The following is a 27,102-nucleotide window of genomic DNA, read 5'->3' as shown; positions in this document are numbered from 1 at the left end:
CCTAGGAAATTTCTTTTCTGGTAAAAATCTACATGGGTGAAATTTAGCTTAGGGCAGTGTGTCCCATGTAGTGTCTTTTAAAAAAATCACTATCAGATCTAGGAGAAAAAAATAAGTTTAGGTGACAAAAATCTGGGGTGTGATGAATGCTGGTTGTTGCTTGGTCCACTTAATGCTAAAATGCATGTTAGCATATCAAGTCTAAGAAGACCACAGGAGGAAACCTATTCCTGTGACCTAACGAGAAAGGCCCATGTGTATTTGGCTTCAGAACCCCTTCTTACATAAGGCCTCGTATTTATTTCTATGGAACTGGTAATGGGAAATGCTAGCTTGAGAAGGTCCAAGAAACAGTCCCTCTGCACGGGGATTCTAGCAGGGGATATATGCAAAGAAGATTGCTATGACGACTTATCTGATTTAGAGGGAAGAAGATTGACTATGCTTTAGGCCAGAATAGACTGAAACACAGTATTATTATTTACAAGATAAAATTCAACCTTATTTGAAGGCTGGGAAGAAAAAAAAAGGCTAACTCTTAATCAATCCTCTGAATTAGCAGCTTAGTTATTACGGCTATATCACACAGTCATAGGAATTTATATTTTCATTTTGTCCCAAAGAAAAACTTGACCATCTTTCTTTAATATTATCAACCTGGAAACTTGACAGTAAGGATTAAAAATTACTCCTTCCTTCCTACTTGGTTATTGGAAAGGCTCTGAAAGGTAATCAGTCTTGTGAAGCTACACTTTACAGTCTGCATAAAAATGCCATGATTTCCCTTCCTCTCCCCAACCTAATTGAAAGTGCATAATATCGCCCAGCTGGGGAAATGTAAACGGTAAACCTACCCGATACATCATGCCATCACACAAAAGCTGGCTACTAATAGGGACTGGGTGGTTGTCAGGACTCTGAGAAATCTAGAAAACAAGTCTTTTTTCATCTAGACCGAAAGCTCTCATGCCTGCCACACTTCCTTATCACCTCCTGCCTCCAGATTGCAAGGCTACGGACAGACTAGAGGAAGGTCACCAACCCATTCCTTGCACATGTAATTCCAAGGATCACCTAACAAGGCATGGAGCAAAAATCCCTTAGTGAAATGCCTTTCGGGGAGACAAGGCATTTCACTTTTGGCGGGAGGTATAGCTGGAATCCTCTTATTCCCTACCTATTTGGATTGTACTGACAAATGATCCTATGATCTCTTTCCTTAGCTGGTAAACCTAAAGATCTTGTCCTTGTCACCTCCTATCCTTTTCTACTTCATCAACATCTACCATTAAGATTATTTCCTTGTCTACCTCTGATCATCCGTGAATACCTATACAGAGTCCCATCTTCCTTGAGTGTGGAATTCCGAAGTTTCCTGCCCCCCCACTCCACGTCTATCTATAACTCCACTTCAATCACGCCTACTTGAGAGTCATCATTTTCTCTTCTCTGACTCCTCACCTCCAAGTCTCATGCCATCTTCTTGAATAAGTCTCTTACAATAAGGCTCAAGGAGAAAGGACAATATTCCTTCAAAGTTTTCATCCTGAGTTCTCTGTCACAATATTCCGGCCAAAATGACTCCCTGTTGCACCATGAACTCCTCTACCACCGTTCATTCATGTCACCTTAGAGCCAGTTATTGTTTTATTTTTGATGGCGGATACCTTACAGGTAGGTAGGTCGAGGTGAAGCACTTGTCGGTGGCACTGTGTCATTTCAGTCTTAAGAGACTGAAGGATGTATTTTTTATCTGCTTTAGCCGTAGAGACGATTTGAAACTTACTGAATTAAAACTACATTCATCTTTCACTGGGTAACATTACCTGTCAACTGGAGCTGGTGGATGATATGGCTTGTTGACCTTGGCATAGAGACCCTCTAAGTGGTCTCTCTCTGGAGACAGTGGTCGGCCATCCCGAGGGTAACCTAGGGGTCCAGGCCGAGGGGGAGATGGAGACCTGAAGACACTTGCCGATGCACATGGTTCCCGAAAGTGGTTCACTCTGGCATAATTCGGGTCCATTTCATCATCTTCCATATCGTGCGCAGACCCAGCTGCACCAGTAGCATAATCAACAAGATCTCTGGCCTGCTTTTCCCTCAGCTCCTGATGTTTTGCTCCAATCCTGAAAAATGTAGAAGAGGTAGCAGAGACATATATGAGTTTCATATAATAAAACAACAAATATTCTCCTAAGTCTATATTAACTCTTGCTAGTCACTCAGCTGTCATTTCCTCGTTTGCTCAGGATCACACCATGCAGAAATGCTGACAGTCTAAGAAGATTAATTTTATATCTCTGACCTTTATTTGTTACGGGGTCTTTACTTTGATAGCTATGATGTAGGTATTTCAACATCTTGCCCACTGATGACTGGGCCGATAGCATTCCTTCCTTGCACTTGGGAAGTGTTTGTGGAAACAGTGCATCTCTGGTGGATATTCTGGAAGAGTTCACCGGGACAGGGATGGATGATAATAGCCTATCAGAATGTAACTCTTTTTCTATGGCTTCACTGTTTAGTGCTCTAGAGTTCCAAAATGTATTCTTCTGGGAAAAAGAGTTTGCAAAAAAAAAAAAAAAAAAAAAAAGATTGATTTAAATATGAAAAAGAAATACAGAGTCTGGTCACTAAAAGCAGTGAGATCAGGGTGATTTATAAAAGACTCCAAGTTTTTTGGTTACACAAATAGGGATCATTGTGTCTCATTATATAGGGGCTACGGACAGAGTAAAATAATGAAGAAATTAATAGGCTCCTGACAGAGATGAATTGGCACATATAAGTGAATTAAACACCATTACTGGCAGAATTCCACAGCGCCACAGCCTTCAGTGAAATTACAAAATGTTGCTGCTAGTCAGTGCCACTGTGTATTGCTGGGAATGGAATGGAAAAATAGACTGAGGTGGATTCCAAATCCATCTGAATTTTGAGGATTTGACATTTAATCTGGAAAGTGTTAAATTGGCTCTCCTAAATTCCCAGTTATGTGACAAAATGGAAAGGCCACTGTGGCATCCTAATAGACAGTGGTGATCTTGATGATGCTAGAAGGGTTTGTCTCTAATTAGGAAAGAGCTGACCTTCTGTCACGGGGCAAACAAGGAGCAGCGTGTTTGGGATGAGGGAGAGAGATGATGCAGGTTCAAGTGGCTAAAGAAAGATGCTCAAGAAAGGGTGGGGACAAACCTGAAGTCCTAGGCCCAGAGAACGTGAGAAGACTGTGGGCTAGACCTGAAAGATCTATGTATGTCTGGGGATATACAGAAAAGGCCTGGATGAGTTACAGGATAAAACCTGAAACTCCTTGGCATTTTCTCCCCTTCAAACAAAAACAGTTATTTTTGTAGATGGCGGCTAGTTTCATTTGACAAACATCAAATCTGCTGTCAAAATCTTCAGAAGCCATGATCTTTCAAGGTGTGTGTGTGTATGTGTGTGTGTGTGTGTGTGTGTGTATGTGTGTATTTTTTGGACAGGAAGCATTTTGTTTTTATTTTTAGTTTTGCTTTGAGTAGAAGGGAGAAGAAAAGAAATTGGGCAGGAGAAAGAAAATGGAAGAAAAAAAAAGATAGAGGAGGCAAAGTAAAAACAAAAACAAAAACACAGCATCTTTCCTCAAGCCACAACAGATGAAAATAAATACCAGCATGCACGTTTGTACGTCTCTTTTGAGTAGACCCAACTATGTACCCTACATACAAGTAATTAGAAGAATTTATATTTTTTTTTTGCATACGTCAACTTGAATCTCCAAGGGATTTTGAATTAAGATGAAAGGAAGATTACACAGTAGGGTACCCGTTAAGAGGCCTTGCCTGTCCCCTTTCGATGCATGTTAGTCCTAGATTCATGGATGTTTGTTTTGAATAATTTTTGATAAAGAAGATAACCTGCTCTATTCTGCAACAAAATAATCTTTCCAGGGACACTGCAGACTCGATTATCAGAGAAAGCTTGCTGCACTATGATGATAGGGATGGATTTCCATTGCAAATAGAGCGGAGGACATCAATAAAGTTAGGGGGTGGGGTTCTGTGGGACGCCCTCATAAGTGGGATGCCTTCGAGAAAAATCATTCAGCAGCAAGATGAATATCTCCTGGCTGCTGCAGGGGGCTACACTTGTGTATTAACAGAAGAAGAAAATACCGAGCTTGATTTTCTAAAATTACAGAAACAGAACACTGGAATCTGGGTTTCTTACTTCATCCCCCTTCTTTCTTAGAGGTTTTCTCATTAATGAAGCTTGCTGAGTGCGTCAAGATTCTCAGATGAAAAGTACTCTGTGTATGCAAAGCAGTATTTTATCTTGTATTTTTTTCTTTCTAAAACAAAACCAAATTCCTCCTCGATCTTCTCTGCACCATTGAGTGTTGCAGTAACTAATTTCATATTAATCACTCAGTAGGTGAAATAGTAATTTCTCTGAACCATCATTATTATGCCATATATCAGGGTCTCTCCATGTGGGGGAGGACAAGGCAATCTCTGAAAGGGGGTGTATGGAGGCAGAAGAGACTCTCTCAAGAGAGAAATGTCAAAGAAAACGATTTTGTTTCTGTAGCTCTGACCTCCCCCGCCCCAATTCAGTGAGAGAATTCTAATTGTTTCTAGTCATTTCCACTTGGAGGTCTCTTCACCACTGGGAACTCAACCTGTTAAAGTATCTATTTTTCAAAACAGCCATGATAATATAACCTTCTTCATTTCATGGTACTCCTAGTTTCCCCATTCTCCAGAACACATCACCTTTGAATTATTTAAACCTTTCCCCCTCCCCCTGCTATGGAAACACTTGTTGTTTCTTTTTTTCTATAATACTTCTGAATTTCACTCTCCTATTTGCATTTCTTTATCCACAGTCCACTGTTGCTTCACTTAGAAAAGAAGTGTCTGAGGGCAGGGGTGGGTACAGTCCTGGAATTATGGGAAAATCTTTGGGAGCATCCAGCTTCAGAGTGAAGAAGGGGCAGGGCTGGGGGAGACATATACCCACTCAGCACCCACTGGAGGTGAGCAAACTTTAGGGAGGTGAGATGGAGGAGAGAGAAGAATCAATCTGCTTTGAAAGACAGAGGAGCAGGGATAACCCCAAACCCATAAAAATAAAACTTGAGGCTTCACTAAGCAGAAGACTGATCTTTTGTCAGGATTACCTCCTCCCTCAAATCAAAGACCATATAAAACAAACTCCCAGGGCAGTGTATGCAGCAAATTTGGAAGAAGATTTCTGGAGAGAATTTAAAGAACTGAAGCTACTGGTGACCTTACATCATTATATCCACACCATCTAATACTACATTTAAGCGGTATTTTTTCCTTTAAATTTTGAACATGGTAGAAAATGAAATTAATTATAAGAGAAAATATTAGAAATTATTGCATGTAGTAAGCATGGACATTCTTTCAAGGAGAAAGATTAAATTCGGGCAAATTAATTCTGGCTTCAAATGTGAATAAAGACAAAAGAAAAATACTCTTGAACACTTTAAAAATAGAGTGTGGGTATGATACCTGTTGACCCATCTTGAAAAACTAATTAATAATGAAAAGTAGGCAACCAGGAATTGAATTCACGTGAATTACTCTGGTCTGAATATCCCTCAAAATTTGTGTGTTGAAGCTTACTTTGTATGGTGGTGGTTAAGATGTGGGGGCCTGGGGATGTATTTCAGTGGCAGAGTACTTGCCTAGTGAGGGTGAGGATTTGGGCTTGGTTCCCAGCACTGAAAACAAAAAAGGGGAGAGGGTCCCCTTTTTGGAAAGTTGGACTTCTCAGTTTCCAGAACTGTAAGAAGGTAAACTTCTATTCTTCATAAATTACTCAGTTTAAAGTATAGCAAAGCAGACTAGGACTCTGATGAGGCTGTAGATTGACAGGTCTAGAGGTGAGCAATACATTCATTTACATGTAAATGCTAAGGCTAAACATCTGTGCAAACAATAATTATAGAAAAAATTTAAATATTTTATACTCTGACAGTATAAAAGTAATATCACTGATGAAAATCAAAAGCCAATAAGGAGGATGGTTAGGAGATAGCATTATCACATGAGGATTTCCTTGCCTTATGAAGCAGGCATCAGGAGTTAGCATTTAAATTGGTAAGTCAAGAAAAGAGATCTGAGCATAGTAAATATAAATTAGAAGGAAGACCACTAAAAAGAACAAATTATCAGCAGGGGAGAAATAGACAAAAGAAAACCTGACTACACAATAGAAAATAGAAAACAGAAAAATCAGTAAAAAAGAAAGTAACAAAATAAGTTGACCAAATTTATGTCATAGCAATAAATGCAAATGGGATTTTTTTAAATTATGACCAAAGGATTTCAGATACAATGCAAAAGAAAACCATACTGAGTACTATTAGAATAGTGAAAAATTGTGTTGTAATAAGGGTCTATGAAAGAAAGATATTAAAAAATAGGGTGTTAAAAAAATAGGGTCGAACTATTCCTATTCTAAATATGCATTCAGGTGTATACATAAATGAGTATATGATATTTGATAACTATATGTTGATATCTTTGCATATACACAGAAAATACCTGCATATATACAGAAAATATCCTTGCATATATACAAAAAATTCTTAACAGTGGTTACCTCCAGAGAGTGGAACTCAAAATAGCATTTCTACCTTATATGCTCTTTTAATTTTTATATAATTTATTTTTGATAAAACTTTTGAAACATAAAAGTTTCTCTAACAATTACAAGTTGTAATGATTCAAGACTTAAAAAATTAAATACACTGTACCAGTAGTCATCCCATCTTTCAATCTGAGTTTTCATGACTTTATTGTCATGAACCTGAACCTGTGTCTGGTCCCTTCAAGAACAACTGCTTTTACCAAGAGCACACATTCTCCCTCGGTCAAACGTTCAGAGCTAGTTTTCTAGAGGACTAAACCTAAGGACTAAACTTACAGATAGCACCACATTGACCTTAACAGTTTGTCTTCTCTTCAACCCATGTATCCAGTAAATTCTCTATTATTCTGAAATATTATGCAGTTATACAGTTCTCGAATCCTTGGGTTGATTTTGTATGAATTTCTGTACCTTTGTTTCATTTTATAATAAAATGTACACTAACAAAGGAAGAAACAATAGGATTTACATGACCAAAAATTTTAAATATTAGGCACACTTGTGTTATATTTACCTTATAGAAATTGGTCAATGACTTTTACTGAATGTGTTCCTTTTGTAGAGAAGCTGTAGGCGAATAACTCAAACCTGTCTGTTTCTATCACGTCACATTATGCCCTAGCATTAAGTAACCTTATATGCTCATGGCCATTGGCTCATGTCCCTCCATCTGACTGGAGAACTTCATACCATTTCTACATGTTGGAACAAGGTGGTGGGAAAAAAAAAGACCTTTTATTTATTTATTCTAGACATTCTGATTCTATAACTAGACTACAAGCTCCTTGAGTATGTCACATGAATTTCTTTCTGCTAATTTTTGGTTGGCATTAATTCACTCAATATTTGCTGATATTACACTATATCAGTCTCTGACTCACTCAAGAGAGACATAAACAGGTGACTATAATTTAGTGAAGAACAAGAAGAACAAAGGTACCACATGTACAGAGGGTAAAAGGTCAACTCACTTTGGGGACTTTGAGAAACAATCTGAAGATGCTGGCACACGAATGGGCTTTAAAAGGACTTGTCAATGTTGTTCCAACTTGTGGAAATGGTGGAGGCTCTCAAGCCAGAGGGTAGGGCACAAATTAATGGGTATAAAAATGCAATGTTTACTTAATGCTGGGGTATAAATATGATATGGTAGACTGGTTTCAGTTATCCACCTAGAGCTCCTCTACAAAAGGAACACATTAGTAAAAGTTATCAGCAAATAAGCTTTATATAAAACGAGCATACCTAGCATTCATATTTTTGGTAAGGTAAATAATATTATACATTTTTTGTAAGTTTAACTTTTATTATGAAACAATACAAAGATATACAAATTTGGCAAAGCCAAGCCCATGGACTACGAACTGCTATAAGGTAGAAATGTTGTATTACTGAGGAAAAAAATTTAAAAAAAAAATAGACCTTTTCACATTTCCCAGAAGGTCTCTGTAGTAGTTCATTTTCTGTTACTACAATGAAATATGTTAGGTAGGTTAACTTTATAGAGAAAAGAGGGTTATTTGCTCACATTTTTTGGATGCTAAAAGTTCAAACAGAGAGATTCAAGATGGCAGGTAGAAGAAGACAGCAATCCTAGTTGCTCTGTGGCTTGGGATTCAAGCAGTAGGAGTACTGCTCCTCAGTGATGTGGGTAAAAGAGGGATTTCACTGAAATTCCATATTGGACAGTCAGAATGTTAGACTGTTTGGGTCTATCAAACAAAGGAGAGAGAGGGCACTAGAGCAGAGCCTGTTACGGCAGTGGCAGCCGTGGCAGCACCGAGGGAGGGAGAACCGAGAGAGAAGCACAGATTTGGTAACGGAAAACCTGACACCAGAAAAGAGGCCTGAACTTAGTGGGTCCAGAGGCTGCATGGTGCACTGGTGTTTGAAAAGTGCTCAACTGGCTTCAGAGGCCTGAGTGGAATCATCTTGGAGCAGCCAGGCTACAGCTGCTGCTATGAAGCTGGAAGATCAAGAAAACGCTGCCATGCTGTTCCACCAAGTGCCTGCCACATGACCCAGGGTGTCCCTAGCAGAACGGGAGAGAAATGGGCACAGAGACGATGGCACCCAGGGGATTACAGTTGGAAAAGTGAAGAGGAGCCCAAGTCATTTCTCCTTTGGGTCTGGTGACTCAGGAGACCAGCTGAACTGGGTGGGGAATCTGGACAGGTGTGTGTAATACAGTGGGGACCAAGCCAGGAAGGCAGTGTTTCTGGGCGCAGCAGAGTGTGTGGAGGACTGGCTCCCCTACTCCACCTAGAATTTTTTGGGAGGCTCCTGGGATTCAGATGGCACTACCCCTACCCCCCAACATACACAGATCAGTGACTTTCAGGCACTAGGGGAGTGTTGATTTAATCCTCCACAGCAGACATCACTCAGTAAAGCCTCTGAGGCCTGACTGGGCCGAAGCCCCACTCCCTGGAACTCCAGTCATAGAACTCTGCAGCAGCTTCACCCTGGGAATGAACCACTGGTGTGTGTGCAGACAAAACTTCACCTGACAGTACTTCCCATCCCATCCTACCTCATACTGGGGAGAAGAGACGCTAAGAATTATTTCAACCAGCTTCAGATTTAGGCTACTCCAACTGGTAACTCAGAAAGCAATAAAAAAAGAGGAAGAAGTTAACACCCCCCAGCCCTTGCTCTTGCTCTCAGTACATAGCTCAAGAAGACATGGAAAGCCAACCTCATAGTAAATGAAGAAGACATTTCCTTAAAAACCTAGGACAAGAGAAGGATGTCCACTCTCAACACTCCTGTTAGTATAGTGCTAGAAATTCTAGCGAGGGCAATTAGGCAAGAGAAGAAAATAGAAGGATAAAGATAGAATAGGAACAAGTTGGATTATCCAAGTTTGCAGATGATATGCTCCTATACCTAGAAGATCCAAAGAACTCCACCAAATGACTGCTAGTGCTAATAAACAAATTTGTCAAAGTAGCAAGTTACAAAACCAGCAAACAAAAACCAATAGCTTTCCTATATATCAACAATGAATCTGCGGAGAAAGAAATCAGGAAAACAACTCTATTCACAGTAGCCTGGGGAGGGGGGATAATGTGTGTGTGTGTGTGTGTGTGTGTGTGTGTGTGTGTGTAAAATATTATATATCTATATATAATCAAAGAGGTGAAAAACCTCTACAATGAAAACTATAGCATACTGAAAAGAAATTGAAGAAGACCTCCGAAGATGGAAAGACCTCCTATGTTCATGTATAGGCAGAATAAATATTGTTAAAGTGGCTATGCTATGAAATGCAAGATACAGATTTAATCCAATTCCCATCAAAATACTAACAACATTCTTCACAGAACTAGAAAAAAGTTCTAAAATTCATTAAGAAGAATAAAAGACCCAGGAGAATCAAATCTATTCTAAGCAAAAAAGAAAGCAATGCTGAAGGCATATAATACCTGACTTCAAATTATACTACAGAGCTATCATAAACAAAACTGCATGATACTGGCATAAAAACAGACACATAGACCAATGATACAGAATTAAAGATACAGAAACAAACCGAAACAGATTCAATCATTTGATTCCCGGCAAAGGTGCCCAAAACATATAAAGGCTGGAGAACAGACAGCCTTTTCAACATATAGTGCTGGGGAAACAGGTTATCCATACGTAGAAGAATGAAACTAGATTCTTATATCTCACCCTGCACAAAAGTCAATTCAAAATGGATCAAAGACCTAGGAATTAGGTCAAAAACTGTGCAACTCCTAAAAAGAAAACATAGGGTCCATACTCCAGCACATAAGCATAAGCAATAACTTTCTTGATAGGGCTTCTAAAGCTCAGAAACTAATGCCCAGAGTTAATAAATGGGATTTCATCAAATTAAAAGCTTCTGCACAGAAAACAAAACAAAAACAAACAAACAAACAAACAAACAAAAACAAACAACAGCAACAAAAAACCCAATTAGGAATGTGAACAGAGAAGCCACAGAATGGGAGAAAATCTTTGCGAGAGATTCTTCTGAAAGAAGATCAGCATCTAGAAAATATAAAGAACTAAAACAAACAAACCAATAAACTTTACACCAAGAGGTCAAATAACCCCAATTAATAACCAGGCAATTGAATTAAACAGACACTTCAAAAAGGAAGAAATACAAATGACCAACAAATATATGAAAAAAGTTTTCAAAATCATTAGCAATTGGGAAAATGTGAACCAAAACTGCCCTTGGATTTCAACTCACACCTGTCAGAATGGCAGTCATCAAGAATACAAATAAATGCTGGAGAAGAGGTGGAGAAAAAGGAACACTTGTCCACTGTGGGTAGGTCTGTAAATTAGTATATCCCCTATGGAAATCAGTATAGAGGTTCCTCGAAAGACTAGGCATGGAACCACCATATGACCCAGCTATACCACTCCCGGGTATTCATCTTGAAGTATGAAAGCCATCATATTACAGGGGTACATGCATACCCATGTTTATAATAGCACAATTTGCAATAGCCAAACTATGGAACCAGCTAAAGAAAATGTGGTATATGTACACAATTAGAGTTTTATTCAGCCATAAAAATAATGAGATTTTATGTCACTTGCATGAAAGTGGAACTAGAGACCCTTATGTTAAGTAAGGTAAGTCAAACCCAGAAGGTCAAGGGTCGTACGTTTTCTGTCATACATGGAAGCTAGAGAGGAAAAAGTAAAAGAAAGACAAGGGTGAATCTCATGAAAATCAAAGGGAGATTGGTAGAGGAAAGAGACCAAGGAGTGGGAGGTAGGTAGGGAAGGGGAAAGTGTTGGGGAGTGAAAGTGCCCAAATTATATTGTTCTATTGTATATCATGTGCATGAACAATATGAAACAACAAATTCTACCAGTATGTACATCTATAATACATCAAAAAGTAGGAAAAAACCCATCAATGTAAAAAAAAAAAGAGAGAGAGAGAGAGAGAGAAATAAATAAAATGGAATCAACTTAAAGAAAAGCTCAAACTGCAGGACCCCATTGGATGGTCATCTCACTGAACAGCAAGGGTGGAAATGCGTGAGAGGCAGAGCTCACATCTCAGAGCAGAAAGGCAGAGCATCTGGAGTTTCACAATTCATTCTGAAAAGATGTTATGGTGTGAAAATAAAGTGTGCCATCTGCCCTCCCCACCACCACCAAACTCTTATGTTCATGCAGGAGGTGAAGTGATTAGATTACCAGAGCCATGTCTGGTCCATCCTTCCCAGTTTGCATGGACTGACTGGATGGAAACTGTGTAGCAGAGGAAGTTAGATCACAAGGGGATTGTATCTTGTCCCCTTGGCTCCCCCCACCCTCTCTCTGTCTCTCTCTCTGTTTCCCAGCTTCCATGTCCTCTGCTGCTTTTCCCTACGGCTGCCCTTCTTCCATGATGCTCAGTCTCACCTTCTGCCCAAAGCAATAGAGTTAGCTGGGCATGGGCGTTCACTCTGAAACCATGAGCCCAGAATAAACTTTTCCTCTAAGTTGGTTTGGTTGAGTATTTTGGCCACAGTGAAGAAAAAAACACAAATACAGAGGGCATATTTCTGATTTTACCCAAGGACCTCCCACCAGGCTCTAGCTACAAGGAACTCCCAAAATTGTGACAAAGAAAACTCTGAGGGCCACACTTAAACCAAATCCAAACCATAGCAGTCTCCATGGGTTCCCTCACCACAACTGCATCTAAATTAGATTCTGTATCTTTTTTCTTCGTGTTAAAAATTCTGCTTCTCAAGAAACAGAGAATGCTAGAATTAAATATCCCATGATTACAATTTACACCCCCACCCCACCCTACACACACTCTGGAATAACAATGCCAGTGCCAACATCAACAGTCTGATTGCTAAAAGGAGTTAAGCTTTCCCCACGTTCTTGCTACTCTCCCTCCATTCCTATACTACACCTGCATTGTGAAGGCACACAGCTGCTATAGACCATTCTTCTATTCTGTTCAACTCTCATTCAGTCCTAGCTCTACAATAATCATGCATTTAATATATGAGATAAATATATATTTGATGAAGACCAGTGGTCCTTATGTTAATGAAAACGCAGTCATCTACTGGACTTCTAAGGAAGAACTCTTGTGGACAGTACTTCTTGAGTTGATAAAAATATACACTTTAGGGGCTGGGGTTGTGGCTCAGTGGTAGAGTGCTCGCCTAGCAAGGGAGAGGCCCTAGGTTCAATCCTCAGCACCACATAAATAAATAAGTAAAATAAAGGTATGGTGTCAACTACAACTAAAAATTAAATATTTTTTTAAATGCACTTTACATTCACAAGCTGGTTTTTCTGAATATAAAATTATTGGCTCACCTCTCTTCCCTGGGAACTTTAAACATGTGACTTTATTTTCTTATGACAGTATTGCTGTTGAAAAGTGAAATGATAACCTATTTCTCTTATAAGTTACTGTGTTAATCAGCTTTTCATCACTGTAACGAAAATGCCTGACAAGAACAATTTCAAGGAGGAAATGTTTATTTGGGGCCCATAGTTTCAGAGGTTCAGTCCATGGTTTGCCGACTCTGTTGCTCTGGGCCTGAGGAAAGGCAGACCATCAGGGTGGAAAAGGCATGGCAAAGGGAAACTTCTCCGGTCATGGCAGCCAGAAAGCAAAGAGAAAGAGAGCTAGAGATGAGTCCACTTCCTCCAGTCATGCCATGCCTACCTATAGTTACCGCACAGTTAGTCCATTCAAATTATTAATCCATCAAATGGATTAATCCACTGATTAGATCACAGTTCTCACAATCCAATCATTTCACCTTCTAACATTCTTGCGTTAACACAGGAGCTTTTGGGGACATCTTGTATCCAAACCATAACAGTTACTTACAAGCAACCTATTCTCTTTGCTTATCTAATCAAAGTATTTTTTGCTCTCCTCTCAAGTTCAATAATCTTACTATAATACATTTGCATTTATACTTTTAAGTACATTCTTCATGTCAGAGAATTTTTCTTGAATTATAGTTTTTACTATTAGTCTTGTAGGAATCTATAATTTCTTAAATTAGATTTTACTGTTACTGTTGTAGGATACATTAAATATGAAACACCAATAGTATTTCTACATGTTAATAATGAAAAATTAGTCAATTAAATAAGAAAACAACCCTACTTAAAATAATTCAAGATATTTATGATGTGAATTTAGCCAAATTGTTCTATAGATTAAATGCCATTGCAATGAAATTCCTACCAGGATTATTTTATAAAAATTAATAATATGACTTTTATGTTTATGTGGAAAGTTAAAGGACCAAGAATAGCCAAATTAATTTTTAAAGATAAGGATAAAATTGGAAGTTTTTTTACTACTGATTTGAAGACTTAAAATAAAACTTCAGTATCTGAGTCAAAGTTTAGACAAACACATCAATGAATGGAAGACAGAATCCAATAATAGACCCTCACTTATTTATGAAAAGATTTACAACAATGATACTAAAACAATTCAACGAGTTAAGGGAAATCACTTCAGCCAAAATGGTGGATTTTGATATCTGGAAAAACTGGATATCTATAAGGAAAACAAGAACCTTAGCCCCTCCATTATTCTATAACAAAGTTCAATTCAAGATGGAAAATTTGCTTGAGCATAAAGGCTAAAACAATTAAGTTACTAAAACAAAACAAAACAAAAACTATCTTCACAACCTTGGGGCAGGCAAATATTTCTTAGACAGGATACAGGAAGAATGAACTATAAATATCTGTTAAGCTGGATTTCACCAAACTTAAAACCTCATCAAAAAGCATCTTGATGGGCAAATGTGAGAAAATATTTACAATACATATCAAAGGATTTGAAAAAATATATATATTAAAAGATATTTGCAAAGTAAAGTGATCTGGACATGTTTCCAATGAAAGCAGGGCAAAAAACTTAAAATAGATACTTCATAAAAAGAAACTCTTGAAATGCTTAAAAGGCAAGTGAAAAACTATTCCACATCATCAAACAATAGGGTCATGCAAATTTAAACCACAATGAGATGCCCTTACTAACATGAAAAAGAATGACAATACCAAATGTTGGAAAGGATGTAGAGCACCTAGAACTTACAAACACTGCTGGCGGAAGTATAAAATGGCCTAATCCCATGGGGGAAAGGGCTGGAAGTTCTTTCCAAACTGGACATACACCGATGCGACAACCTAGAAATTCATCTCTCAGGTACTGAGAAACAGGTGTATCTACAAAAATCCTTGAGGAATGTTTGGCAGTAACTTTATTCGACACAGCAAAAAATGGAAATATCTCAGATGTCCATCAACAGGAGCATGAGTAATCTATCTATGGTATTTTCATCAAACCGAACATAAATCAGCAATTACCAGAAATCAGCTGTTGAAAAACCCATGGGTAATGAATCTCAAAATTGACAAACCTAACGAAAGAAGCTGGACACAAAAAGGACTTACAGCACAACTGCCATTTTTGAGGAATTTGACATCAGGCCACACAGTCTGGTGGTGACAGAAATGAGATTTACTAACTCATCATATGGGGAGTACACTGAATAAGAAAGTGCATGAGGGAACATTCTCAAGTCACAGAAATGTCCTGTATGTTGATATCCAGTCATCAAAACAGAGTAGAGAATATTCAACTGCTTAGTTAAGACCTGAATACTTCTCAGCATGGAAATTATATATTAATTTTAAAAATGTGAAACCCAGAAAATAAAATAAAGGCAAAAATGCTGCTTATGTTATTTATACTTCTTTTAAAATCTATGATAAAAATCTAACAAAACCTAGTCATTAATTCTAAATTTACTTACATATGATTCTTTTTCTTTTAAATATCTAAAAATAGTAACAACAAATTAATAGAACATGTGCAATTACCAGGGAAATATTTAAATTGCCTTAAGAAAACACACTCTTTCTCAAGCAATTTCAACATTTCCAAAGTAGCAATTTGTAGCTCAGCTGCTGATGTTGATAAATACAAATCATTCTTATTGATCCATAAAAACATCCTCTGAAGACTAAACAACTTGTTTTATGTCTCTTTCAAGTTTTTATATTCAGCATTCAACAAATGTTTATTGAATACCTACATGTCTTAAGTGTTTTCCTTTTTTTTTTTTTTTTTGGTTTGTTCTTGATGCTGGGGACTGAGTATTGCGTAGGTATACCCCTGACCCTATAGGATTTCTATTCTAGTCATGGAGAGGAAAATGGAAAAATAACTAACTACAATCTCAAAAGTAGACTTTGATTAAGTAGTATAGAGGAAAATGGAACAGGAGTCAGAACTACACTTTCAGATATGTGGTAAGGCAAGGCACCATGGGAATATTAGATGAAGGGCCCAGAGAAAGGAAAAGCTGAACTGTGAATGGGGGGGAAGAGTATTCCCAGCAGGGGACAGCAGGCACAAAGGCAAACGCTAAAAACAGCAGAGACCTGTGCAAGACCTAGGTCATCCTGGGCCTTGAGGTCCATGTTCAGACTCTTGTTTTTTCACTCCATAAGGTAGGTAGCCAAGGGGAGGTTTGAAGCAATGAAACAATAGGATCCAACTTACTTATTAAAGGAATTTCTTTGACTGTTGTGTTGAGAATAGACCAAAAATGGCACAGAGCTGGGCAAAAATAAATAAATAAAGAAAGAAAGAAAGAAAGAAAAACAAGGTATCCACACAAAAAATATAATATAACTGGATTAAAAACATAATTCTAGCCAGGCTTGGTGGTGCACGCCTGTAATCCCAGTGGCTCCAGAGGCTGAGGCAGGAGGATCCTGAATTCAAAGCCAGCCTCAGCAACTTGGTAAGGCACTAAGCAACTCAGTGAGACCCTGACTCAAAAAAAAAATATAAAATAGGGATGTGGCTCAGTGGTCAAATGCCCCCAAGTTCAATCCCCAGTATCCAACAATAACAAAAAACCCCCAACACAATTCTATAATCAAGAATATCATTCAAATATCCCAAACTAGGGATGTTTTATTGCACCCAAGAGCCCATCCTATCTAGTATTTCAACTATGCACAAGAAGATCAGACTCTACTAGAATTTCTCATGATTATAGAACCTAATTCTCACAATGTACAAAAGTCTTGATTTTATAGAAAAGGAACCCGAGGTTCAGAAGAGCTAAAGATTTTTGCAAGCTCATGTTTCCTGAATTGTAGAAATTGGATTCTTGAATTCTGCCCAGGTGTTTGACTTCAATATTAATGCTTCTTTTCTTTATGTCAGACTAGAAATACCCTAAACATGAGCATACTTTAAAATTTTATATAATAAAACTTTCAGATACATAAAAGTAGAGCTAATAGTATTTATCACTCAGGATTTTATTCAAAAATTATTGAGATTTTGCCATATTTTAATAGATTTTTCTATTAATTCCATGTATTGTGAGAGCAAATCATAATCATTCATGCCCTAGGTCCTTTGGAAGACATACTAAAAATCATGAACACCTAAATATATAACAACAAAGCCATAATCAAACTAACAGTGATTCCTTAGTATCATCAAATACCTCATCCATAAACAAATTTCCCCCAAATGCCTAAAAAATATTTCTTTCCTGGTGGATAAATGTGAACCAGGCTCTAAGAATTGTACACACACACACACAATTTGGTCATCTCTCGAGTCTCTCTGTAACCTTAAATATAGAATTGTATTTTTCTTTCTTGCTTTTCATTTTTTCCATGTAACTTAATCATTGCAGTGACCAGGTCAATTGTCCTATAGGTGCTCCCACATGCTGGCTGTATCTGTTTACTCTCATGTTAAGGTGATCAAACTTGTTCCTCAATCCCCTCGGTAGCCTTAAGAGAAGCACTTGGCTATAAAACATTCTGTGATATAAATGTTCTCTATCTGGGCTGTCTAGTACAATAGCTACTAGTCACATGTGGCTACTGAGTACTTGAATTTGGATCCTGTGACTAATGTATGAAACTTCAATGTCCGTAGCTACAGGTGACTCGTGGCTGCCATATTGGAGAGTGGAGATGGAGGCTTAATTACATTCAGCTTCAACCTTTTGGAGAGGAGTTGAGTGGTGGCTCGCCAACCTATGAACCCACCTGAAACCTGCTGATGGGACCTCATGTAGATAAAGAACCTCTAGATGTAATTAAGTTAAAGATCTTGTGATAAAATCATCTTGGATGATTCAGATGGGCCCCACATCCAATGACAAATGTCCTTAGGAAGAATTATACATAGAAGAGAAGAACCAGAGGGGAAGGCAATGTGAAGACAGAGCAGAGAGTGGAGTCATGTTTCTGTAGTCCAAGCTCACCAGGGACTGCTGGCAGGCACCAGAAGGTAGGAGAGAGGCATGGTATAGACTCTCTCTCTCAGGGATTTGAGAAGGAAGAGTGCCAGGAAGTTTAATCTGGCACTTTAATCTCAGACCTTCTGGCCTCTGGAATGGTGAGAAATTAAATTTCAGTTGCAAGCTAAGTTTGTGATAATGTGTTAAAACAGCCCTAGGAAACTCATACACATACCTTGAAGTATGTGCACTTCAAATTGTATCACATCAAAAGGCTTGTAGTATCTGGTTGTCTTACTTCAGTGATGCTAAGGGGACAAACTGATGTCTTTGATGTAAAGCTCAACTATCAATCTTTCATTTAATCCTTTCTTCCATTAATGACTGTTTTCTGAATTGATTATTTCACGAAGGGGTCTCAAACTAGTCATTTTTGAAGACTATTATTCCTTTTTAAATATTACCTGGAATTCTTCTATAAAGAAAAAATTTCCTTCAACAATTTTGGTGTTTTGAATATACTGAAATTAGTGCAAATACACTTAGTGCAGGGAAGTCAGAAAACAAAACTGCTTAGTTCTTTCTTTTTTAAGCTGATTTTCAGACTAAGGAGTTCATGCCTTACCAACTTCCAATGGGGGCAAATGAGTTACTAGAGACAGTTTCTAACTTGTCTGTTAGAGGAATTGTCATCATCATCAGTACCAAGTTCATGTTTCAATATCTCTTGTCCCTAATTTGGAAGCAGATGTTCCCCTAAGAACACTTTTTTTTTTTAAGTAGGAAATTATAATCTAGAGACCACAATCTGAACTCTAGGAGTGCTTAGATTTCATTGCTCTGAAGGCTTTGATATGGATAGAGATAGGAAATAACATATTTTGGAAACAAAAATTGTGTTTGTACTAATATTTCTGATTCAAAATTAAGATTATAGAATTATACTTTAAAAAATTTTTACATTTCTTTTTTAAATGAAAATTCTTGATTCTTCACACTAACATTATTATTTATATTTATATATGATTTTAAATATGTATAGTTTTAAAATAATAACACTAACATTATTATCTTAGTCTATTTGAGCTGCTGTAACAAAACCCATGGACTAGATTGCTTATCCACAACAGAAACTTAATTCACACAGTTTTGGAGACTGAAATATGAGTTCAGGGTGCCAGCATGGCTGGGTGCTAGTGAGACCCTCTTCTGGGATGCAAACTGCTGACTTCTTGCTGTGTCCTCAGGGCAGAAGAGGCAAGGCAGCTTGGGCATCTCTTCTGTGAGGGCACTAATCCCATTTGTGAAGGTCCTGCCCCATGACCTAATCAGTTCCCCAAAGCTCCACCTCCAAATACCATCATATTGGTAATTAGGTTCCAATATATGAATTGGGGAGGGGGGACTCAGACCCTAACATTCACAATTAGACTCCTGAAGTTTAAGATCATCTTACAGCCCTATTTTTGATAGACTATATCCTACTATTTTAGTCATCTTTTATGCTGCTAAGACTAAAGGACCCAATTATAGAGGAGGAATAGTTATTTGAGGGCACATGGTTTCAGAGGTCTAAGTCCATAAAAGACCAGCTCCATTTCTCCGAGCCGGAGGTGAGGCTGAACATGGCAGAAGACTATGGAAGAAGGAAGCAGCTCACACCACAGTAACCAGGAAGCAGAGAGAGACTTCACTGTCAGATACAAATATATATCCCAAAGCTACGGCCCAATTCCCACCTCCTCCAGCCACACCCTACCACTTCAGTTATCACTCAGTTAATCCCTATCAAGGAATTAACTCACAGATTGGGTTAAGACTCCCACAACCAATCGTTTCTCCTCTGAACCTTCTTGCATTGTCTCACACATGAGCTTTTTGAGGAATACCTCACATCCAAACCATATCATTTATACTAAATAAGTAGAGACAACATGCTGTGTCTTAACATCACTCAAAGTAATTCTTTTTCCTGATCGACTATGCAGCCAACTTGTTTCTTGGTTAGGCCATATGTTTTGGTTTGCCTTCAAATTTTAGAGGTTGCTTTTTCATTTTATTTAATTTTATTTGTTCATCAGGTAAAAATGCATATTTTTCCAAATTCACATATAATGAAGTCTAGTTGTATAGCTTTCATTTGTCTTGCCCATCCTAAACTATATATTTGTTTTTAAAAGCAGACTTGTGCATATATTAATACCCTTTCTTTCTTACACAAAAGATAGCATACTGTACATATTCTGCTTTTTCAGAAAGCCATCTTCAGCAGATCGTTTTACATTAGTGAAGGAGATCTTTCTTTTTCTTTTTTTTTTTTCTTTTCATAGCATTCTACTGTATGGACATGCTTTTTAAATTAAATGAGACATGTATTCTTGGACATTTGGATATTTCCAATCTTTTGCTATTATGATATGTCCTGGAGATGTATGTTGTAGGTTTGGTTCCAGACCATTGCAATAACATGAATACCACAATAAAGCGAGTCACATGCATTTTTTTTTTTTTGGTTTTCCAGTGCATATAAATGTCATGTTTATATATACTGGTATCTATTAAGTGTATAACATCATCATGCTACAAAGTAATGTACATACTTTAAAAGAATTTTATTGCTAAAAAGTAGTAACAGTTATCTGAGATGTTTGAAAAATGGCACCAACAGACTTGCTTGATACAGGGTTGCCACAAACCTTCAATTTGTAAACAATGTAACATTTGCAAAGCACAATAAGTAAAATGCTATGAAATTAGTACACCTATACAAATAATACTATAATGAAAAATCTTGTGAAAAAGTCAGTCCATAGTTTTACCGCTGTATTTGGGATAAATTCATAGAAGTAAGATTGTGGATCAAAGGAAAGTATAAGCATATTTTTGCATGTTTTTTTTTTCCTCAGATGAAGACAAATTTCCTTCCATATTTGTTTTACTTTGTATTGCCACCTTCAATATAGGAGGATGACCATTTCTCTAGTCTCATCTTCAGAGCATTGTTCAACTTTGGGAAATTTGATAGACACAGGTGAGAAGTCATATTTCAGTGAAGTTTTAATTAGCCTGTCTCTTATGTGATACTGAATATCTTTTCATATGGTTAAGGGCCATTTTCATTTCCTCTTCTGGGAGCTGCCTATATCTTCTGCTGATTTTTCTATCAGATTGTTGGTCATTTCCCCCTTTGATTTTTCAGACTTTTGTATAATAGTGATATTAGCACTTAATGATAAAAGTTGCATTTTTTCCCTGAGTTTCTCATTTGCCTTTTATGATTTCAGTAAAATATTATGGGATAACATTTCACACTTTATACTTTCCCTTTTAAAGTTTTACCAATTCTATTACTTTTGCAAACAGTATCTTGGTAAATTTTGTTGCATGCAGAATGTGCCAATGGCATATTGTTCCATCTGTCCTGACCAAAGCTAGGAAGATATAGGCACTGAAATTCTCTTTGTTGCCTTGTATGGGGAGTGAAACAGCAGAGCAGGGATGAATAGAGAGTAGAAAAGGAGGTTTGCTACCTACAGGGGAGATAGTAGTCCAGGTCAGGGAAGGTTTTTCAGGGGAGAGCAACGGGGTAAAAGATGTAGCATCATTAAAAGAAATTATAAACTACCTGCTGCACAGCTTTCTTTTTTGACAGTGGAGATAATTTGTCTGGCTATCATTTCTGCTTTTATAATAGAAGCAGCAATTAGGTCACTACAATTATCCTTTGTTCCAGAGAACAGACCCAGTTTCTTTAGCTTTTCCTTACCAATATGATTTCAAAGCTGCAAGCTACACCTGGTCGAGAAAAATTGCAGCTTTTGTTTATTATTATTAAAACTGTTATTATACTGGTCAGTCGATCTTTGTGATCAATGTTTCATATTTCCAATAAAACTATTTTAACTGCATTAATATTTTTCACTATCTTTCATTCTTGCTGGGGTGTCTGGTATATTTTCTAAATGATCTCTTTTTGTACTATTTATTTATCTTGTCATCCTAAACTAGATCTAATGTGGTAAAGAAGCTAGATTGCTAGGATAATCTATTACTTTTTTGTAATTAATGAAAATTTTCTATATAGCAGTTAGCAATTTAATATTTCTACAATACTGACATGCAGATTCTTTAATGTTGTTAACTGATTTTTTGAGTAGTCTTTATCTTCATGTTTTTCTCTTTGCACATATAAACAACACCATGAGGAAGGACTCAACCATGAGTCCTTCATGGTTTGCAGAGTCTAATATGTGGATTTTATTCTTGAATATCTTGTTTTTCCTAAGAGTCATAAGGCAGAGAACATGTTGATACTCCCCCTTATCCCCTCCCCCCAAATTCTAAATGCTCATTAAAGCTGGTTAAGGCACTAAAATCTGAGAAGGCTTTGGAAGTCATGTATGATTTCAGAACATTCTAGTTCAGGAGAGTCCTGTAAGATTAACCAGTTCTTTGCCTAGGTGCGATGACCCCAGAACTGATTTCCTTATTCTCTTGGTCCAGAACCACTCAAATTTCTCACATCAAATGGTTTCTGTCTCTTTGACATTGAATCTATTTCATATTCTAAAATCATGACAGTTGTTCACAATTCCTGTTAGTTTCTTTCTTTCTTTTTTTTTTTAACAAGGTCAAATGGCAGGATTCTTTAGTACATTCCCACTGCTACTAAATACTATCATTTCAAAATTGCCATTCAGCAAAGGCTCTCCTATTATTGCAATTTACATTTTCCTTAATTTTATACCTTTCCCAGACCCATTAAACTTACTCCATTGCTAATGCACTGAGTTCCTGTAATTTGTATTCTCATAATGTGGACAAATTTCTCAGAAATGCTTAGTAAACATCTTTAGCTTTCCTTGGAAAATTAGCCCTAAAGAGGGGTGGTGGTGGGGAACAACCTACAGAGTGATTACAATATTTTCTGATAATGCATGATTCCCTGATCGTAACCCTAAAGACAGTACCCCTACAAAAGGCATCACCAAGCACTGATGGCATCAAAGGAAGCTCCCCAGGCGGCTGCCCAAGCTAACACTAGAGGAAGAGTTTTAAGAATCTGCCCTTAAGCAAGTTCTGCTGCTTAGATCCAGTTCATAACTTGTTGCTTTATTCATATTACTATTTACATCTCTGTGTGGCCAGAAACAGCCTTTATTTTTTTTATACCACATTTGTATGGGGCCACTCTTCACAGCACCGTGAGAAGCAGAGAGGAAAGAAAAAATGTTTGTATTAAAATTTTTCTGGAATACAGCACTTTTGAATCCTAGGGACTGCCAGGGAATAGATTTGTAAATGACAGATCTTTGACATAATTGTGTGGTCATCATATGGGAAAGAATGAGGATAAGCCCCTTATGGGGAGTGTTTGGGGTATTGTAGGTCTACATCAACTTCCTGGGGAGGAAACAGGAAAAATACAGAGAATAAAAGGAAACTAGCTGCATTTCCTTTCCTTTCCCTTCAGACTCTTCTTTTTCCTTCTATTTTGTCACCTGGAATTTCACACCTGGCCAGTTGCTCTTCTGGATGTGTTTTGATCTTAGTCTCTAAACATTGACTCACATAAAAATGTGCTGAAGCATGGGGAACGTGGACAGCCACCCCGCACATGTGGCTCTGTTTCCTTTGTTTTCTTAGCTGCAAGAGCCGGACTTGCCAAATCCCCAGACAGCCACCCCAGGTTACACAGAACCTTCTTTAAAAGAACTCTGAACATATGAAGAGTCCTGGAAGTACTGTGCACCTCCACAAGTGGCAACCCTGTCATGGGAGTGGAGCCAAAGCCGTACCTGAGACAGGGCACATGGACCCTTTATAGCCAATGTTTCCATCCAGCCCACATGTGAAGGGCATTTAAATAGATTCTGAAGTCACTGCCCTACATCATGGAAAGTTTATGAAGAAGCAGAAGGTATAGACTTTTTCCCCTTCCATCCTAATTATACAGGGACTTTAAATAAGCCAGCAGAATTTTTTTTTCCCTAACCATGGTATTTTCTGTGCATCATTAGGAATTGTCATTTTTGATTTTTCAAAGTGTGACTTTGTCCAAGAGAAATTAAAAAGGCACAAGATAAGGCACATGACAAAAAATGGAGTCTGTCTGGGTTTCTTTGGTGCTAAAGTTTATTGAGTGTTTACTTTGTACTAGAATTGAGGTAGGCTAGATGAAAAGGACAGGGGACTCCTAATGCCAGGTAGAAGAACCAGAGGATTGTCCTTCAGATATGTAACTAAGGTCCCCTCCAATTTCCGAAAGGACAATGATGGGGTCCTTTCTTAATGGGGTCCAGCCTAAGGGAAGCATCCTTGCCATCTGGTCCTTTTCCCTCCACCTCAGGTATATGCTAAGGACAGATCATGGAAAAAGACAACAGCCATATTAGATGATCACTGCTATGCAGCTATCAAGAAAGATCCAACAAACTAACCCAGATGATACCTATTGTGCTTTGTGATTTTGCCAGAGTTGTTGGGCAATTGGGGAACAAGGTGACTACCAGGAACGACTCCTTTCCAGATGCACTGATGTCTAGGAGAAGTAGTTTTTCATGACTTTGCTACATGCCTGTGATCTTGACAATGGCAATGAGGTACCTGATATGATAAGCAATGGGCATTTGCACCTGGGAATCTTGTATCTGATATATTATCATTTTTCCCTTCACAAAGAACAACAGAGGCTATGCTAGGTATATCCTTTTGGGTGCTTATTCTCAGTTCTGACCACAGGATTCTATCACGCAGCTAGCTCCGTAATCCTTTCCTACAAGATTTTGTCTATAACTAATAGAGAAACACTCTTAATATTGAAAAAGAGGCTTGGTTTACCTCTTATTAGAACCACAAATTGCCCATGGATCTGTAAAGTGCTGGAAAGAAGAGAAGTATTGGCCTTTTTGATTGTGGTTATTAGGACACTGCAGTCATCTGAGTTTAAAGATGTTTAAAGAAATATCCTTCAATCCCCTTCATTTTTACCTGAGATTTAAATCTTATTTAGGCACTACCTAATAGCAGTCAAAACACTTGAAAGTGAGGGAAGGTATGATTAGATATCTCCCTTCAAGAAGAATCTATTAATTAAATAGCAGCCTGGATGAATCAGCCTTGTTAACTGATTGGCTGCTTAACATACTTCCATGTCTTCCTTCCACTTGGATAAAATCCAAGTTCCCTGCCATGACCTGTAAAGCTATATAATTGGTCACTGCCTTCTCTGTGACTTTGGCTTATACTGCTCTCTCCCTTCATTATTAAACTCCAATCATGTGACCTCCTTTGCCTCAGGCTTGATTAGCACTTACTATTCTTTCTGCCCCCAACCATCTTCTTGTGGTTGGCTGATCACTGAGACTTGAGTCTGAGAATCCTGTTCCCAGATATCCTTCCCAACCTCACCTTTCTAGTACATAATTCTATTTTATTTTCTAAGTCTTTCATTACTCAAATTTATCTTTCTCATTTATCTGTTTACAAGAACATAAACTTCATACAAGCAGAGGCCTTATTTGCCTTGTCTATTGACATAACCCACAAAATTAGCAGAGTGCCTGGTGCATATTTAGGCACTTAGTAATGTGATGTGGGAAACCAAGCATCAGAGAGAAGGCCAAGTGTTCATAAAAGCAGAGATTGAAGATGTCCTTTGAAGATGGAGAAAGGAGCTATAAGCTAGGAATATAGGCAGTTAAGTAAGAGGTATGAAATTGACCCTGAAGAAGGAATCAGGCTAAAGATTTAGCCCAGTAAAACTGATTTTGGAATCAAAGTCTCCAAAACGGTAAGAAAATAAATTTGTATTGTTTTAACTCAGCCACCTAGCTTGTAGTGATTTGTTACAGCAGCAGCAGGAAACTCACACTGATCATGAATGAATGGAAGTGATAATGGGACCCAAGTGCAAGTATTTATGTATGAACTATTGTTTTTCAGAGCCTAAGTTGATGCTTCATTGTTAATCTTTCCTGAATTGCAGAAACATGAACAATGAAACGTCACATCTTATGTCAGAGAAAAGAAACTTTTCTACTGTGTGTCTTGAGGAGGTTAAAATTGTGTTCAGGGAGCTGGGGTTGTGGTTCAGGAGTAGAGCATTTGCCTAGCATGTGTGAGGCCCTGGGTTCAATCCTCAGCACCACATAAAAATAAATGTATTGTATCCAACTACAATATATATATTTTCAGGGGCTGGGGCTGTAGCTCCACTGTTTGCCTTGTAGATGTTAAGCCCACCACATAAAAATAAATAAACAAATAAAGATATTAAGTCCATCTACAATTAAAAAAATATTTTAAAAAAACCCTCATGGAATGAATTGGACAATTGGAAATCTAGAAATAAAACCTTTAAAAAAAAATAGAGCATAAGAGGAGGGGTCTAGGTGAACAGTTCCAAACATCAAACATAACAATTATGTTGGAGACATTACTGTGAGCACAACACCTACACAAACTAGTCTTGGCACTGACATCTGAAGCACAGAAATGACTACCTAGGAGGAGAATTGTGGGTTTGAGACTGAAGATGTAAGGCCTTTCCTAAACAAAGATATCTTCCTATCATCTCCCAAAATACATTATACAGCACACAGTTCCTTTTGCATTTTTAATAAAGCAAAACTTGAAAATGAGCAGCAATCCTTTTATTCTCCCTCTTAGAAAATCTACAGTGACCTGCTTGCAAATAATATAGTGGAAATATCCCAGAAGAGGCTCTTGGTTCATTAAAATAATCAGCATATTCCAACATGCATTCGTCCCTGAAATAATAACAATTCAATTTCAATAAATTAATTATGGTTTTAATGAGCAAAATTTACATTTATATTTCTGCCTTAAGATCTTCATGGGAGGCAGCATCCTCACCCATGCAGCACCACCAAAGCAGAACCTTTCTCAGGGTAGACCTGCAGCTGCCAATGGAAATGAAAACACGCTGCCATCTCAGAAACAGAGGCAGGATGGGGTGAGGAGCCAGACTGCCTGCGATGGAAACTGAGCTCTGCCACTTTCTAAATTTGTGACTCTAGACAAATTATTTAACATCTATCAACTGTAAATGAGAAATAGACCACAACCTACCTTAAAGGAAAAAGGCATAATATCTTCATACAATGAAAACTAATGGTATAGTGAGATGACATGTAAATATGAA

General features: G+C 37.7%; 1 protein-coding gene across 2 annotated transcripts in view; it reads right to left on the bottom strand.

The window, feature by feature from the left end:
- Pard3b (par-3 family cell polarity regulator beta) overlaps positions 1-27,102 on the bottom strand; it is a 978,588-nt gene that overhangs the window by 153,333 nt on the left and 798,153 nt on the right. For both annotated transcript variants that reach the window (XM_040294778.2, XM_005335090.5), the window contains exon 20: positions 1,827-2,129. In XM_040294778.2, the coding sequence (XP_040150712.2) occupies positions 1,827-2,129 (303 nt within the window). The remainder of the gene's footprint in view (positions 1-1,826; positions 2,130-27,102) is intronic.

Source organism: Ictidomys tridecemlineatus, chromosome 7, assembly GCF_052094955.1.
Source record: "Ictidomys tridecemlineatus isolate mIctTri1 chromosome 7, mIctTri1.hap1, whole genome shotgun sequence".
Classification (NCBI taxonomy): Eukaryota; Metazoa; Chordata; class Mammalia; order Rodentia; family Sciuridae; genus Ictidomys; species Ictidomys tridecemlineatus.
This window is presented reverse-complemented; position numbering and strand designations above follow the sequence as displayed.